General features: G+C 42.2%; 1 protein-coding gene across 4 annotated transcripts in view; it reads left to right on the top strand.

Annotated features, from left to right (window-relative positions):
• The window catches only part of FILIP1 (filamin A interacting protein 1), a 96,105-nt gene that overhangs the window by 42,665 nt on the left and 34,520 nt on the right, over positions 1 to 18,920 (top strand). For all 4 annotated transcript variants that reach the window (XM_033143257.1, XM_033143260.1, XM_033143259.1 and 1 more), the window contains one exon: positions 13,150 to 13,428. In XM_033143257.1, the coding sequence (XP_032999148.1) occupies positions 13,156 to 13,428 (273 nt within the window). In that variant the 5' untranslated portion in view covers positions 13,150 to 13,155. Of the gene's footprint in view, positions 1 to 13,149; positions 13,429 to 18,920 lie in introns of those variants that run through there.

The raw sequence follows: 18,920 nt of genomic DNA, 5'->3' as shown, positions 1-18,920 counted from the left end.
TTCCAAAATGAAAAATTTTATTTCATTATCTGTGAAATGCTCTGCTTTCATCCACAGCCAATATCTTCCTCTTTCTTACAGTGTTGCAAGCCTTCTGGTTTCAGTAAATCTTGAGTTTGGCTTGGATTTCACCATGGCTCTCTCTCTCCCTCCCCCCTTTTCAATTACCCTTCAACACAGACTTTTTTGAGCGTGCTCTTAGATTACATGTTGATTGTGTTGACTGTAAATGTCAAGTTGTTTTTCAGCTCTTTCCTAGTACTATACAGCTTTCCCCAGCCCCTCCTCTTTTCTTTTCTTTTTTTGCAAGGATGCACAAACAATTCATTTAGAAAGGACATGGGGGAAATGTGTCTTGTGCTATTATAACTGCTACTACCCTGGGTGGCTATCTGTTATCCCCAGGGCTATTACTTAAATGGTGACTTCATTTGATATGACCCTGCCACTGTTAAGCAAAATAACATTCTCTAGAGGTGAACAAACAGTGCAGGTCCTGTTAGCCAGTGCAGAGACAGCTGGCACTGAGTTTGCGATTGGAGTCAATGGACTTGACTCTCCTTATGCTTCCAGGCAGAATGTCTGGAGCCAGTCACCTTCCAAGAAAGTTAATCTTGAGGGCTTGTGTACATTCATTTTTAGCACTGCTGTTATTGTATCAAGCCTGGTCTGGTAGCATTAGTGAGACAACTGTTCAGACAAAATGGAGACAGAAGGCTGCCCAAGGGGCTTGCCTTGTTCTTCTCCAGGAAATGTCTGCTCACACTAGAGGCGGGCACAGCCCTGAAGCGGTGGAGGGCACCTCCTTAATTTTTTAAAAATTGTTTTAAAGCAAGGCAAAGAAGCCACTTCATGCACTAGAACAGAGAGGCCTCTTGGGGAGAATGCATGCTTTCCCCCTATTAACACTCATCTCTCATTGCATGTTAATGTATATTGTGTATCACGGTGTTATATAGGAGCATAGGATGTTGCCTTTGGTCCATCTAGCTCAGTATTGTTTACCGTGACTGGAACATGTGCAGACAAGGGCAACCAAGATGACAAAGGGGTCTAGAAACCAAGCCCTATGAGGAACAGTTGAGGGAGCTGGGTGTGTTGAGGAAGAGGTGATTTGATAGCCTTCTTCAAATATCTGAAGAGCCATCACATGGAAGATGGAACCAGCTTGTTTTTTGCTTCTCCAGAGGACAAGACCTGAACCAATGGATTCAAATGACAAGAAAGGAGCTTCTGACTAAATATTAGGAATAACTTTCTGGTGGTAAGAGCTGCTCAACAGTGGAATGGATCTACCTCGAAAAGGTGGTAAACTCTTCTTCATTGGAGGTTTCTGAGCAGAGGTTGGATGGCCATCTGTCAGGGATTGTTTTGCTATGATTCCTGCAACGCAGAAGGTTGGACTAGATGACCCTTAGAATCCCTTCCAAGCTGACAATTCTACTATGAACAGCAGCAGCTCGTCAGGGTTTCAGAAAGTGTTTCTAAATCCAAGGCTGCATACATGCTATACTTAAAGCCCATTTAAAGTGCACCCCCCAAGAACCCAAAGAACCATAGATCAAATTCCCACAGAGCTACCATTCTTAGCAAACTACAGTTCCCTGTTACCTAGGGATTAGTCTGTTTTTCCAAGCAGCCCTCCAGAATCTGCCTTGCAGTTCATAAGTTCACTGGAGGCAAGATTGCTTGGACTGGGTATTCATACAAAATGTGGCTTGGATGTTCATACAGATGTTTGCAGAAGACTCAGCTCATGCCAGAATCAAGGGTTGAAGCCCTCCTGTGTGAATTAAAATGACCCCAAGGTTGCAGAAAGGATAGTAGATTAGTCACATTCCAAGGAACAGCAATTGTGCCCCAGGGCTACCTGTCTGGTGCACATTTGCCCCTTCAGACCAAAAGCACTTCCTACCAGCATGATAAGGCCACCAGCTTTATAAATATCTAGCTAATTGGGGATCTTTAAAGAACATTCCTATCTGAGCAGATAGTGATCCCTTCTTTCACTGACACACTTGACAATTGCTTCAAAAGTAAAAGTAGCTGTGTTGGCCCATAAGGAAAATTCCGAAATCCATTTCCATAGCAGGGAAATACCAGATGTCAGTTTTGCAGTTAGTAATTAACAATATACCCGGAAGGGTTTGCTTCCAGCTACCTTCCTCCTTAGCTGGGCCCAAATTCATGATATTTCACCTTGGCCCCCAGGCCCAGTTGACCTAGGTGATATGAAAGCTCTGTTTATAGTGTTTGCTGAGTGATCACTGTTTTAACACATGCAGATTATCACAATGGTTGCAGGTAGAATTTGTGAATGCATCCATAATTTACCTTATGTCAACCTTCCCCAGTCTGCTGCCCTCAGAATGTTTTGGGGTTGTATTCAAAGTAGCACCATGGAGATTGTTTCATTGGGCAAGCATTTCTGCTTCCAGATAGGATGAGATTTCCCCTCTCCTCCCCACAACCCATGCTGTTCTGAGGGTTCTCCCAAACCCCTGGAACAGATTTGGGGAGGATGCAGAGTGAGTGTAGTGGGAGGAGAGGGGGTAAAGTCCCATTACTGCAGCATGACCCATTGTGCAGGCTTCTGCTAGTGCAGCAAGTTAATCAAATATGGCCCATTGACTACAACTCCCATGATCCTTGACAATTGGCCATGCTGGCTGGGACCAATGGGAGTTGTAGCCCAAGCCCTCTGGAGGACAGGAGGAAGGGGAAGGCTTCCCAACCTACCAGCTTTGGAGCCTTTGGGGTACATTTCATTTGTACAATTACCGGTAATTGACTTCAGGCACACATAGTGAAACACTGCATTGCATGAGCTCAGGAAAGCTGTAATTAGTTGAGCCAGTAAGAGATGAGTGAGTCTTGCATTTTAAAATATAGACTTTGATTAGCTGCACCAGGTTTGTTCACATAGGTGATTGGATGGGAAAGGAAAAATGTAAAAACTGAGCATGTGCCAAGGTTTGAACATAGACTAGAAATTTGCATTGACGTTACTCTTCCAACAAGATATGGACATTTGAAACCACAAAATCTATGAAGGGACTAAAAAAGAGGGAACCTCATAGGAGTTCTTGCTCTCCTGGTAGTTTAAGAAAAAAAAGCAGTTACAAATATAACTTCTAATAAACTATGGCTCCAGGCATGGACCAATCTTGAGGACCAGTTTCTTTAAGAAGACATTAATACAGAACCATTATGTAAAAATGTGATTAGCACTGATTAGCGTGTTAACCTATTTCAATGTGTTCTAAGAAGGGATGGAACTCTGAAGTAACTGAATGGCTGAGTTATGAATTAAGAATTCCATGGCTCATGTCTCACTTCTGCCATGACCTCAGTAAATGGCTTGAGACAAATCACTGTTTCTTACACTATGTAAACATTCCCAACTTAAAAAGCAGCGAGGTTATTCTTTATCACTGCATTTCAAACCACATTTTCAGATTGTTGCACACATGAGCAAGGTGTCATATATATCTAAATCGTCCACTGCTCTGTATGTCCACAGCAGTGGGCAGAAACAGGGCAGAGCTGACTTAATCCAATGAGCAGTTCTCAGTTCAGACTGAAGTTGATTTGGGGTAAAACCACATCAAAACACAGCATTCCACAAGAAACAACAGGCTAGCTGTGGATTGAAACTAACGCCATTTATACAGTGCAAACAAGTGGGGGGAGTGCATTGGATGCAGAGTAAATGGGGACGTGCACATGGTGTTATAAAGGTTGCACACCACTCCCAACCTCTGCCGAGAGGTATCAAAATTCAAGTGGGGTTCCAGTCGCTCACCCAGGATTGTTTTTCTGTTGGGAAATCAAGGCACAGCAGAGACTAGTGCCTTTTAATGAAATATGGTATATTGTACACACATTTACACCTAGGTCTACTTTGGAGTTCAGAGCATTGCATCTCAAGAGGGGCTTGTTCTCCCAGCATTCCTGGATTGTCAAGGCATCCTGACCGCCATATCTGTGACTCTGCCCCAGCCTGCCAAGCTGGTTCCGGCCTCCACAGCAGCTCATGAAATCCTGCCCACTTTCTTTCATCTCCCCAAGAACCCCTGCTCCAAGCAACTCCTCCCCATCTCCCCATTTTTTAAAAGGACGACATTTTTTCTGTATGACATCACGCCCTCTCCTGTCACCTAGGCAGCCTCTTCCTCTCACCTGCAGAGCCTGCTGCCTGGTTGATGGTTTCTATTGATGGCTTAATGACTTGTTTCCAGAACTATTTTTTAAGGACTTCTGTCTCAGGTCCTCACCCTGGCTTGGAAGAGAAGCTTAGCCTGTATTTTTTCACTGGCTTGGCATCTCTTCTTCAATACACCAAATATTAACTAAATTCTACCATTTATTTTCTAATGTTCACTAACCCTGGCAGTTATGGGTGCCTTTGCACCCCCCCCCCAAACTCTGTTACCCCAGATCTGTAACAATAAGCTTAGTTTCATCCTCACATCTGCAGTATGCAGATAATACTGACTTGTTACCAGGTTTACTGAGCTACTGTGTGGGATATGCTTGGAACTCTGCTATAGAAATGGTAATTTAAGAAGTAATGTTATGCGATTGGAAATCTGGCTCTCGTTTAGCCATTTCAGTAAGAGCTGTGTGCTGTCGAGAATTTGGCTCTAAAAGTGTTGTTCCCACTTCCTGCTTTGTTATCTGTCATACAGAATGCTGATACATTTGTGGTTTGCTTGGGCGTGCTAATAGGGCATATGGTTTTGTAACAACTCCATCCACTTTGAAGCAGGTTCCGCTAATGCTTTTCATAATTTAGGAGTATAATTAGTTCTGATAAAACATTTTTAAAAAACCAACAACACCAAACCATATGCCAGGGAATGAAAGAAACATACCCTTGTTTATAAGATTGAAAACAAACTAGCATGTGTACATGGTGCCTGGATCATTGTGTTGTGTAATGTTTCTTCATTGTTTTCATGACTGGAAGCCAGTTTTGTTTTATCTTTGTTGGTTGCCGATTCATTTCTGAGTACCATTTGAAGTGCTAGTTCTTATCTTCAAAGCTCCTCATGGTCTACACTAGACTATCTGATGAACTGCCTTCTCCAGTATATACTCTAGCCCACATGATCTGATGAACATCAGAAGGCCTGTTCGGGGTCTGCCCATAGACTGAGGGGCATGCTTGGTGGTGGCACCTGTGCTGGGGAATGTCCCTTCCTAGGCAGACCCTATGACTTTGTCAGGAGCAGATCAGCAATAAACCACATGGAGTAAGTGAAGTTAACTCTTTATTAGATGAAACAAGGTATGCTCAGGAGTGCCTGGCCCAAAGAGCACAGCAGCTCTTCTTGGTAGGTCCTGCCCCTATAAAGCAACTGTCTAAGTCTCCTCCTCTCCCGGATCCTTACCAAGCAATCTGAAACTATGCTGGCATGCCTGTCTTTGCTCCTCTCTCTTTATACCTCTCCTGGTCCTGGGAAACCAAGGGGGAAAGGGAGTTTGTTGTAGCAAAAGGGCGAGACACCATGGCTTCTTCACCAGCCTGATTCATCTCTGCCTCTTGGCCTCCCTCCTCTCCTGCTTCTGCTTCTGGACTTCTCTCTGCCACAGACTGTCCCTGCTCACCAAGCCCTATTATCGCTTCGGATTCTGACGCATCCCTCCACCATTTGACCTCTGACCATTCATCATCATCCCACCAGCAATCTGCCCAGGCTCTGAGCCTTCTTCCCTTGGGGGTTCCCCCGTTGCTGCCTCCCACCATTCACAGAATCACAGAATGGTAGAGTTGGAAAGGACCACAAGGGTAATCTAGTCCAACCTCCTGCAGTGCAGGAATTTATTTTACCCGACAAGGACTCGAACCCACAACCCTGAGATTAAGAAGAGTCTCATGCTGTACCATTCCTTTGCATCCACACGGCCCACGACAGACTTCTTCACTATAAGAGGGCAGATATATCATGAAGTCTAGCGATGTTCACTGAAGGCTGACTCAAAGAAACGTGGCTTTGCCCTTGTGTTGGTTTGTACTACTACAGCTTTTCGCATAAGGTATTATTTGTTGGAAAGTGCCCCGCATGAATTCAGTCCTTCTCAGTAACCTGAACACTGACTGCAGTTGCTAGGAAATATAAGTTTGTGTCCTGTACACTGAGACTTATCACAAATTTTCTCTAGAAGGTAGGATGTTCTCGATGTATGATTGGTATCTATTTGACAGTGTGGGCTCACCCACACTTCTGCTAGGCACAGGTCCTAGCAGTTTTCCGCTTGCCCTGCTGCTCCCCCCCCCCAGAAAACCTGCTCTTTAGCACTAAATTGGAACAAATAGCAATCCACATGAAACCCAATTACCCAATTACTGTTTGTTCCAATTCAGCACTAAAGATTGGGTTCCGCTGGGGGAAAGCGGTGGGGCAAACAGGTATGGATAAGCCCTATGTCATGCCTCAAATCCACTGCGGATCCTAAACCCAGAACCTAGCAGTCTACTGGAAAGGATTTAGCCATGAGTTTGACCAAACTGTGGGAGGCAGTGGAAGACAGGAGTGCCTGGCGTGCTCTGCCATGGGGTCACAAAGAGTTGGACATGACACAACAACAACAACAACAACAACAACAACAACAACAACAACAACAACAACAACACTATTACAAGGCTCTGACCTAAATAAGAACATGAGAAGAGCCTGTTGCATCAGGTCAACGTCACATCTGGTGCAGCATCCTAATCTCATGTCTTTGCCTCTGTCTTACCATTCTCAACTTAAAGAAGTGCTGGTGTAACACTCTGTTTCATTTCTCACAGAGGAATACAGTTATCACCTGTGGAAGAAGATGGGTCTCTGCAAGCGGTGTTGAACATTACCTTACTGGGGTTGGAGAATTAGAATTAAGTTTCTGCACAAAGTGCGGCAATGATATAATATTTTGATGGCGAAGTTGAAGGATAGGGCAGCGGAGCCAGAAATTAGAGCCAACGGCTGTGTATATTACCAGCATGTTGTGCTGACCACATAAGGTGACATCAGCAAGTTCTTGCCATATTGAACCAAGACAAGACATTACTGTGGGAATAGTAATGACCATTAAAAGCTGTTTGAGAGTACAGTGAACAAATGCATGACACACTTGGAGACAGTACACAGAGCCAGTTTCCTATTGACAATAGAAAAAATGGCAAAAGTTTCCTAATACTGAGGATTAGCCATTTCAAGAGCAAAGGAAGCCTTTTGTAGGCAAACTAATCTATCTGGTAACTTGCCAGATACATTCCTGCTGCTGATGTTGTCGTCCTTTGCTGACAATGAAGCACATTTTGGAGCAAAATACAGTTTGTTCATTTCAAGCTAAACTTCAGGAGCTGTGCTCACAGATGAATGTGATGACATAAAGGAGGAGAGGAAAAGTAAGAGACATCTTACATATACAGAGCTACGTTAAAGTGGCTTTCCTGTTGTTCTGTTCCATGTCTCTTTGATAGAGTGTGGAAACTTGAATTATCAGAATTAGCCCTAACCATGTCCATCATACCTTCCTGCGTCAGTGAACAAATAGTTGTCAGTTAAGCTGAGTACATGTGACTTGAACATTCCTTGCCAGGCAGGAATTGTGCTTTTCAGTGGGTACCATGTTGCCATGATACTATAAGACCCAGCCTGGAAAATGTTGGACTAAGACCTGAGAGTCCAGGGTTCACTGGGTAACCTTGGACAAGTCACAGTCTCTCAGCGTAACCTACCTCACAGGGTTGTTGTGATGATAAAATGGGGAGGAGGAGAACCACGAACTCCTTGGTGGAAAGATGGGATATACAGTAAATTGTAACAATCAGTGCTATTTTTCTAGGAAAAGAGGTGCTGGGACTCATTATGAACACCTCCCTTGTTCCCTTATAATGGCAATGGTGCTCACTTGAGAGTTGCCAGAACTGAGTTGCAGAGAGCTTCAGCTGGGGGGGGGGGAGCCCTGGTAACAATAAAATTCAAAAAAAAAGACTTCAGCCTCTGTTGATCTGTAGGAAAAAATGTGCTACCACTGGTGATTTGGTACAGATTTTTTCATCTGATGCATTCAGAAATCAAATTCAGCTATGGACACTTCGACTTCTCTCATATGAACATATTTGCATTCTGTTAAAACAGTAGAATTGGTAGCTATTTCGATGTCAATGAAAACAGGAGATGGGATCAAGGGGTTGTTACTTACACCACTGTTAGGTTAAGCCAATTCATAGAAATGAGGTGCTAGTCAAAGCCAGCTTGTCTAACTGACATGTGCCTCTCCGCTGGCTTCCTATCTATATGTAATTCGACCAGCCTCTTTATCTGATTCTACAAGTATTACTGATGTCACAGCATTATCTGATTTGGCCTGTTTTCCCAAGAGCTCTGATGAATACGGTATATATCTTACACAGTGTTCTTGAAGCTACCAACATGAGTTTGACCAAACTGCGGGAGGCAGTGGAAGACAGGAGGGCCTGGAGTGCTCTGGTCCATGGGGTCACGAAAAGTCGGACATGACTAAATGACTAAACAACAACAAGATGAAAGAAATAAGATTAGGTTTATCCTCTTCTGACATCCTCCGTGTCAGCAAATTCCATGGAAAGATTTCTTTCTGATCTCCGTAAAACTAATGTAGAAGTCATGTAATTAAAAGCACACATGTTGCTAATTATTGAAAATTGAAGCACTGTTTCCCAGAAAAACAAGGGTTGAAGTAAATAACCATTTACCTACATAAAATGAGACAAAAATTCACTGCCTTGAAGAGTTCCGTAATATTTTCTTCATACTGTTGAAAACAATGTAAACACTAACTTTTTGATTTTTAATTTCCCCCTTTACTTTTATCATCTTGGGTGTATGATATATATCCAATTTTACATATGAATACATATGAAAGTGGCTTTTGGTGGTTTGTGCTTATTATATGCAAAAGGCATGCAAAAGGATGCTGAGGTAGTGTGGTGGTGGTAAAATTATTATTGCCAGGCTCATTCAGTCATGAATTTGCAGCATTTAGCAAATGAGATGCTTTAAAGCAATATAGTTATTTGGCTGCTTTAAAAAGAAAGAAAGAAGTGTGAGCTGCTTACTGTTAATAATGCTGGTTGTGTATATGTTTTGTTCTGGAACAACTTTTATTGGCCACATCAATGAAGAAACCAGATTTTGTTTGTCCTGTTCTGCTTTCATGCTTGGAACACCATGAAATCAGTGTTCTTGTAATATTTTCCCTTTTTGCATTGTCTCCTTTTTGCATATAATCTCTCCTGGTTCCACTTTACTGGAATTCTGCACAGATTTCCTTGTGGGGGAATGGAGAATTTGAAGCAGTGTAAGTCAAAACTCCATTCTGTGTGCCAAACCAGCAAATTCCATTTGTTTATTCCTCATACTTATTTCATTTCACTCGTATGCAAATATCTAAAATAGCGAGTTTGCTTTGTTGATTTCGCTCTCATCTTTTGTTACAGAGTTAGCGCAATCTACCCTAACTTTTGAACTCTCAGTTAAATAATGTGGAACAGAGATGGGAAGATTTCAGGCTTGTAGGATCTGCTTTGCTTTTCTCCTAGGAACCGTGAGACACGTGTATTTAGGAGAGTGTGTGTACTTAACACATGACTCTAAAACATGATTATGAGAGGTGAAAACTTTCCCAGAGAAGCAATCAAGTATTGTCCTATTGTGTGCCTAAACAGGTTGTTCACATCTCACCGATGGTTTATTTGGGACAACCAATAAAGCACCCATTTATAACAACAACAACAAAAGAATCATAAGTCATATGTTGGCTAATATGGTGCAGCATAAACATAAAATCACAGGTGCATTTAAACTCACAACTTAACACATTTATACTCGCTGCCTAAAGAAATCAGAGATGCTAATCTCCAATATAAATAAAGCAGTGGAATTATGAAATTCCTAGAAAACAGAGAATGATCGCAAAGTGCAATCTACTGTGCTTGGACTGGCTCTTGAAGCTTTTGATTATGATATGCATGTGAAACAGCATGCATGGAAGTGCAAAAGTATTTGCCTGAGTATGTGTGAACTGAACTGAAAAGTCAGGTCAAGCGTTCTCCCTAGTGGTTCTGGAGGGTGGACCTCCTCATAGGATTAAGAGACAGGCTGCCTCTGAGCACATGCTCAGTTCAGGAATTGGGCCCAGTTACAAAATGAAGCTCAAAGACATTCCTTACATAAACCCACTCCTGGTTTTACCCCCAAGCTTTTTGGTGTTAGAGCATTCATTCTGTTGTAGTCAACTCATGTTGGGTGCATGTGGTGCCCATAACAATTTCTCCTCTTTGAAAATGTGCCATCAGGCCCCAGCAAGTTGGCATTCTTTGAACTAGGAGATCCTGCTCAGCCTTCCCCCAAGAACTGCTCACCAATAAAAATGTACTGCTCATCAATAAAAAGCATGTTCTACAATCATTAAGTCAGTGTTTTTCAACCTTTTTTGGGCAAAGGCACACTTGTTTCATGAAAAAAATCACGAGGCACACCACCATTAGAAAATGTTAAAAAAATTAACTCTGTGCCTATATTAACTATATATAAAGTAATTCTCTTGAATTTTTGAATTTTTCCCACGGCACACCAGGCAACATCTCCCGGCACACTAGTGTGCCGCGGAACAGTGGTTGAAAAACACTGATTAAGTAATTGGCCGACCCACCCTTAAACTATCTGAAATCTCCAAATAGGTTATTATTATGTGATGTTCATGTCACTTACTGATGGGGTGGAGTGAGACCCAACAAAACATCTGAGTCACCATGAGAGCCAAGTACCCGTACTTTTTCCTGAAAAGGAAGTAGACTGAAACACTCATGACCCATTACAGTTCAGTAGCAAATTGAATTGGCCTGAAAGGAAAGATTGGCCAATGTTTATTTTTCCACCACAATCCTGAGACACCAAGTGTTTCTTAAACCCCACAGGTATTGTTCACGTTCATAATAGATATTTATTTTTAGAGTGGGGGCACAGATCTTCTAAGAGAGAAAAATGCCACTGGTTGGGTGGGGATATTCTGTTTAGGCATTCAAGAGCCTAGGAACCACTGGGTTGGATTTCAGTGGGAAAAACTTAGTCTGAACCCATAAACCTTCATATGATCATTTCCCCTAATGGAAATAAGGCTACAAAGAAGAACTATGTGCTTGATTTTTCTCCTTCAACTGGGGCCAATAAAATGGTGAAGCAGGTACAGAGCTTAAGGATGGCAATGGAGAAGGAACCATGGTATTGTAAACTACAATAGTACATGGCAAGCCGCCTTATTGCAAGTTAGACCTTCGTCCATCCAGGCTATCTCAGTATTGTGTATAATGAATGGCCACAAACTAGTTTCAGGTGAGGTCTTTTTCAGCTGCCTCTGGAGATGCAGGGTGGGGATTGACCCAGGACCTTCTGCATGCAAAGCATCTGCTCTGCCACTGAGTTAAAGCCCTTCCAGCAATAATGCATGGCACATACTGAGAGCTCAAAGTGCTATGCACATGCTTTATATCAGTAATCCTTATTCAACCAGCTCTGCTAGGAAAGACAACAGCATTAGCCTTGTATTGCAGATGTGAGGCTCAGAATGGAGAAAGAGTGGTTTTCTGTGACTCACAGCTACTTCTACCGGGGAAAGCTTACTGAATTCATTCAAACTACAGTGGTACTTCGGGTTACATATGCTTCAGGTTACATACTCTGCTAACCCAGAAATAACGCTTCAGGTTAATAACTTTGCTTCAGGATAAGAACAGAAATTGTGCTCTGGCGGTGCAGCGGCAGTGGGAGGTCCTATTAGCTAAAGTGGTGCTTCAGGTTAAGAACAGTTTCAGGTTAAGAATAGACCTCCAGAACGAATTAAGTACGTAACCAGAGGTACCACTGTACAGCACTGTGATAATGATGGAAATTTGAGAAGTAATAATGCCTATGTTTAGGAGACAAGCATAGCACTGGTTAACTGCAAGCCCTTCTCTGTAGTTTCCCCCAAAAAGATTTGCTAAAGTGCTTTAGGATTTACAATGTCACTATTAATCTGGCTTATTAAATTCCTCATGAATGGAGACTAGATGGTCAGTTGCACCAAACCACGTTGTCCTGTGTATGGTTGACAAGTCAGATAAGATTGCAAGCATCAAACCGAACATTAAATTCAGAGGAAGAGGTTATTAAGAAAAGATCAAAATAATATTATTTTCACTCTGCATTTGCATGTTTTTGGTCTTCATAATCACTGTAATTAGATTAAGTGCCTAATTAATATCACAGAGGGTTTTTTCCCCCTTGCGAAAAACGTTGCAAGAACAGAGACAGAAGAGGATATCATGGAGAGATTTTAAGCCACAGAGGATAATGGTCTTTACTGATTAGTTCAAGAGAGGAGCTTCTACATCTTACAATAGTTTAGGAGATGCTGAGAGGTGCAGCTGGAGAGACTGGTAATGATTAGGTGGATGAAAGCCTTTTTTGAGGGCAGGGAAGCTACCTAGGAAAATGGAAACGATGCAGGGAGGGAAGGAGAGAGGTATGAAATTGTGACAAACGTTGCATGTGAAAATGAAAGCCGGAAATTGAAAATATTTGTATGGACAAAAATATTAAATATTCTGCAGTGAGGAACTTGGGGGTCTCGCCAAGTCCTTTTAGTGACTGAGGAACTTGTTGAAGAGCTAAGCATTCAATTGTTGCCAAAACTGAATATGGCCCTGTTATTGGAGGCTGCAATCCGGTACCAACTTACCTGGGAGGAAGTTACACCAAACTTAATGGGGCTTACATCTGAGTAGACTTAGGACTGCAGCAATAGTTTTGCCATCTTCCTCCTTCACTTTTAAAATGGTTGCCTCTCATAAAGTTTGCCAGAGTTCTGTTTCATTGTGTATGGTTAACTGACAACTGCAGTGACCCTGCCTGGATGCTTAAATGAGGTATCAAAGTATTTTCTGCAGAATTTCATCGAACAAGGTTTTGTTTGTAATTATTATGAAAGTATCTTCCTTTTAAAAAATGATTAATACATAGTTACTGGTTTGGAAGTTACTGTGCAAATATTTTCCCACACGTTTTCAAATTTTCAAATAAAACTCTACCCTAGCATTCAATTTTATTTTATCTTTGTTTTTGTTTTACCCAGGTCAGGATGAGATCCCGAAATCAAGGTGGAGAAAGCTCACCCAACGGGCATTTCTCCAAGTCAAAGACCATTATAAGCAACACAGAAAACCAAAACCTTCAGGAAGATGCAAAGAAAAAGAACAAATCTAACCGGAAAGAAGATGAAGTCTCAGGCTCAAGCAACGTCAAGCAGCACAGCAGACTACCAGGTCCTAGTGAGCGGAAAAGCAAGAAATCAATAGATCTTTCTAAAGAGGACCTGATTCGTCTCCTTAGTATAATGGAAGGAGAACTGCAGGTATATCAGAAATTATCTGCCCCTCTATTAATATATATATATATATATATATATATATATATATATATATATATATATATATATATATATATATATATTGCTTCTATGCTATAGAATACATTTGTGCCTTGATATATATAATGCTGAGTTCCTGTGTACATGTGCCATATAATCCAACCATTTTGAAGACATATGTCTGGGCTCCTTTGAGAGGAAGGCCTTATAAAAAATTAATAATGAATGAATGAGTGATCTTAGGGAGAACACTTGGACTCTCCTTCAAAGGCATAAAGTCCCAGTTGACTTGGAAGAAAGGAGAAGCTGAGTCTCCTCTCTGAGGTCAAGAAAGATTGAAGGCCAAACTACATCCCTGTGATCTCTGTAAAGGAAATGAGAACCCAGTTAGTCAGCATCTAAGTCTGTATGACTCCATCTGCCTCATAACAGCATCCAAAAATCACTAATTAGGAAAGGAAGGAAGAAATCCCATTGTACAAGACAGCATCACACAAACAGAACAGGGAAGCCTTTTGCCAGAAAATACACAGAAACATATAATACTTCTCCACCCAACAAAAGCAGTACTGAAACTCAGCACCTATTAGACCAGCATTTGTTGATATTCTCAGGGAAGGAGCTATTGAAATGAATAGACTGAATGATCCACAGGGTGTTTGTTTTAAAGAAACTATTGCCCCCCAAACCTTCCCCCCCCATGATGACTCCATGATGTCAAATCAATGGATAGAGTGGCCCAGAAGATAATAAGCTAAGGGTGAAGAATTTGGCAGGACTGCCAAACAATTACAGTGACCTAATTCAGTGGTACCTCGGGTTACGAACTTAATTCATTCCGGAGGTCCGTTCTTAACCTGAGGCGCACTTTTGCTAATGGGGCCTCCCACTGCCACCGCCACGCGATTTCTGTTCTCATCCTGGGGCAAAGTTCTCAACCCGAGGTACTACTTCCGGGTTAGCGGAGTTTGTAACCCGAAGTGTTTGTAACCCGAGGTACCACTGTACATTGTAGCATGTTATATGTGCTTTTCTTTTCCTTTGCTGTATGCAGTCAACGCCTTGCTCAGTGTTTTGAATCATGGAGCTTTAACCATCGTCTTCTCTCTGGGTCTTCCTATATGAAGAGCCAACGGCTGACTAGCCTTGCAGCTTTTTTTTTTTTTTGTGTTACACTCATGCCAGGCATCTGCAAACAAATCTTTATACATTTTGCGGTGATGAAACAGGGAGGGGCTAACTTTGCTATCAGAGTTTATCCTGTTGTGGAAGAAGGCAGATGGATTTTTATAACGTGGTTGAAAAATTCACTGAAATGCTTGACAGACTGGGTGAGGGGAGGTGGGAGGCAGGAAGAGGCACCACCTGACCAAAATAGATAAGGAAAGGACCTTTCGAACACATGAGTCAGGAGATAGGAGAGGAACCTCCTGTTAACAACACAAGCGCCACCCAGATACCTCTTCAGATACCATAGGGCTCCAATTCCCATCAGCCTCAGCCAGCACGACCAATAGTAGTCCAGCAGCATCTGGTTGAACTAGCTACATCATTCCCCTTTCAAAATAAACGAAACCAGGCTAATCAACACCAGGGATTTTTCTTTGCTAGCAACTACAAATGGAAGGATAGTTTTACATTAAATAGTCATTATGTCACAACAGAAGCACTTGCTAGGGCAATGCACACAATGTGACTGATTTAGTCATAATCAGGGGGGCCTGGTAGGGGGGCGGGGGGGCAGCCCCCCCAAATATTTTAAATGAAGGAGCCAGGTCCCTTCAAAGTTCTGTGGTGGTTTCTCGCAACCCTACCTGGTAATGCCAGCGATTTAATGCTATTCCATTGGCCTATGGCCCTTTCCTATGGTATAATCGCTATGCCATAGTGAAGCACCTCTGCTTCCTTTGCTGTGTGAGGGAACGCGTGTCTGTGTGTGCTCAGAACAAAGGAAGTTTGACACAATAATGCCATTCATCACATACCTCTGTGTTCTTGCATTGCCTAGATTATCAATAGATATTAATAGATTATCAATAGACTGGGATCGCTTGGTCTTCTTTTCAGGTGCAGGCCACACTGCTTGCGGAAAATATATGCCTTCTTAATGAGAACAAATGCAAAACAGCCAACTTCAATAGGATTTGCCTTTCTAGTTTTGTGTGTATCTGGTTTAAAGGCTCCACCTGTTGGCCAGCTCAAATGGAACAAGTGCTGCACATCAAAGTATTGCTGCTGCTGTCTTTTGCTCAGTAGGCATTTAACTTGACTTCCTTTTTTTAAAAAAAAATAGTAATACCAGGTGACTGAACAATTGACATCTTAAAAAAATGCCATTAGATTCTTGCCAAAATATCAACTAAGTGTGTTGTTGGGCATATTCCCATCAGATATCAACACTTTACAAATAACTTTGCAAATTAAATATGTGGCAATAAAGAATGAGGGACAATTTGCATTCTTAGTTATGAGACTGCCACCAAAATTACGGTATGTGGGAACTAAGTTAAGTCCAAAACCCATTTTATTGACCCATCTATTTACCACAAAGTAGATACTTGTGTTGCTCTTCTTAAGTGATTAGTCAGGACGATAGCTCAGGGATAGGAAACCTGTATGCCTCTGGATGTTGTTGAACTCCCAATTCCTGTCAGCCCCAACCAGCATGGGCAATAATCCAGAATAATGGGACCTGTAAATTAACAACATCTGGAGGACCACAATTTGCTATTCCTGCTGTAGATGAAACTAGGCCTGGATGGTGTGGAGGGGAGAGATTTTACAAAGGGGAAGGCTCCCCCAATGAGAAGGCTCTCTCACATGACACCACATAGCGAACAGCAAGCCTCAGCCACAGGTTGTAGAGCCAAGAAAGTACAGCCAGTTTTATGGGGAGCCAGGCCTTATTAAACCAATACAAGTACCTTGAAGTGGGCTTCACTACGCTATGACTTGTGAACGTTCCTTGCACATATAAACAGTGGAATAACTCAGTTGGTAGAGCATGAGACTCTTAACCTCAGGGTTATGGGTTTGAGCCCCACATTGGGCAAAAGAGTTCTGTGTTGCAGGGGGTTGGGCTAGATGACCCTAGTGGTCTCTTCCAACTCTACAATTCTATGTTTCAAAATATAGTACAACAGGCCCAATCCTTTCATGGTTACTACTTTTTTGCAACTCAATATGACCTCTTGGTACTTGTACACTATTTGTGTCTTCTACTCTGGTATCTGTATCCAAGCAAGACATGGACCACCCAAAGCTTGCCTTTTTCTCTGTCTCCTGTGTGTGTTTATTCAGTGATTCATTTAGGTAACACTGGCTTGGATCCAAGGAAGCATTTGAGAGAGTGGATGGCGCTTTCACTTGCGCAAAGGGGTGGTGGTCTTGGATTTCTGCCGTTTCTTCCACACAGCTGCAGCCCCCAGGCCACATCAAATGCTATTTTGGAGTATGCCCCTAACTCTCAAGAGAAGCTTCTTTTTCGGGTGGTGGGGAGGGGATGAGGCTGCAGGAAAGCCTCTTTCCATGAGCAGAGCAGAACTCACAGTTTCCAGGCTCCACACCTCTCTGTAAGAAATTTGATTCTTAATCTAAGGGCAAAGCTAGACCTGACTATGCTAGATGTGATCAGTTTGACAACGCATGTCTGTGATTTTTGGTTAGCAAAAATGTAAGCAGAGATGGTAAATCTGTCAATTTCAGTTTCTCTCAGTTTCTCAGTCTTAAGTTCCGTTATTCACCTCTTTTTATTTTAATGTCTTTGTGAAAATTCACCAGCAATTTTCTCCTTATATACACATTTGCATTCAGTTTCCCTTAATACACATTTTTTTGCAATGCATTTTTGTATCTTATTTTCAGTAATACGTGGTTTTTTTTAAAAAAATACATACTTTACCCCCAGTACATGCTTTTTTGAACACGACTTGGCTGCAGAAATGCATTGCAAAATTCAGAGACATGCAAATTTTGAAGGAGGGTTGCATTTTGGTTCCCATGTGGTTTTGGGGAAGTATGAGTTAGGTAGATTCACCTTTCAGTGAGAGATGAATCGATTTTTCCACCATCCCACCACGAGGGGCCCTGATCTGAAACACGACCAGAGTGTGGAGGAGGGGGGCTTTAACCTTTTGCCCCTGCTGCAGTCCTGGTTGGAATCAACACACACGCTCCACCACCAGCACTTGTTGGTCACAAAAGGAGGAAAGCTCTTGCTGCCAATGGGAGCTTTTCTCCCATTGCAAATTTATTTTGTTTAAAGCATTTCCAAACCACTTAATATTTCAAAATTTCTAAATAGTAAGTTCTATGTACAATATAAAAACGATGCCTTTTAAAACCAAAGTACAGCTTAAAACCAAGGAAACGGTGTAACAACATATAGAAGCAACTAAAATAGAAATTCAAGGGATTCATACATGTAAATCAGGTTGCTCAGAAAGAAGGTGGCCCTCAAGCTTCAGAATCTTCCCCATCCTTGCTCTATCCACACCTCCTGAACTTCATAGCTGCAGTAGTTGTTCCCCCACTCAGTTTTCCATGTTCACTGTGGGAATTGTGTCCTTCCCCCAACCCAATGAGATGGCAAAGAAGCTGCACTGCTGCAGGACGCTGGATCATCTGAAGGACAAAACCGGCAATATATTAAGCTTTCAATGTGTTGTGTTTTTTTCTTTTTCTTTTAACAGTGCCAGTTCCCTGAGATGGGAAACTCAGGATTAGAGGATTGCCCCAGACCCTTGTTCTTCTTTCCTTATTCTTCTTTCTTTGCTGTTGGTCAAATGGCTGCAGGCTTTACTCAGCATCATAACAGTTACTTGACTTGAGCACAACCAACACATGCCCATGGGCGTACTTTCGTCTTCCTGAGAGCTTCCAGCAATCGCTGGAGAAGAGAATAACACTGCTCTGGTTCCCCTCAGCAACTCCAGCCACTGATAAACCTGATGGACACAATATCTGCAGATGGCTAAATTTGGCCATGAGAGCATTTATAATAACCGGCGAGGGCAAATTGCGAGTCAGCTGGTTTGTCCATTGTGATGCCTTAATTCCTGAGGCATGTAAGACATATCGCAACACACTTTGATCTGTGTACATAATCTACATTGACCTTTTCATTTTGCTTCTTGTAATGCCAAGGATCACGGAACCATAGGCTTGCGACTAACCTTCCCCTTTGGTGCGATAATACAGAACAAGGCTCCCTTTCAGTGTCAACAAAACAAGAAATGATATCTTTCAACCCTTAAAAAGTCTGACAACATCAAGCAGCGTATATAGTTAATTCCTGGTCATGGGAATTTGCTGTCCCCAGGCCAGACTACAGATAATGAATTATGTCAGTGAAAAGGCTCTGGTGGCCGGTTCTTTTCACAGAAAAAGTGACATCATCCGTTCAGCTCTCTGGCAATAAAGCCGAACCAAAAGCTATATGGCAGGAAATAACAGACAGATGTCTTCCAGGGCGCATT

This window comes from Lacerta agilis, chromosome 3 (assembly GCF_009819535.1).
Source record: "Lacerta agilis isolate rLacAgi1 chromosome 3, rLacAgi1.pri, whole genome shotgun sequence".
In the NCBI taxonomy this organism is placed as follows: Eukaryota; Metazoa; Chordata; class Lepidosauria; order Squamata; family Lacertidae; genus Lacerta; species Lacerta agilis.
Note: the sequence above shows the minus strand (reverse complement) of the source record. Positions and strands in the feature narration are given on the sequence as shown.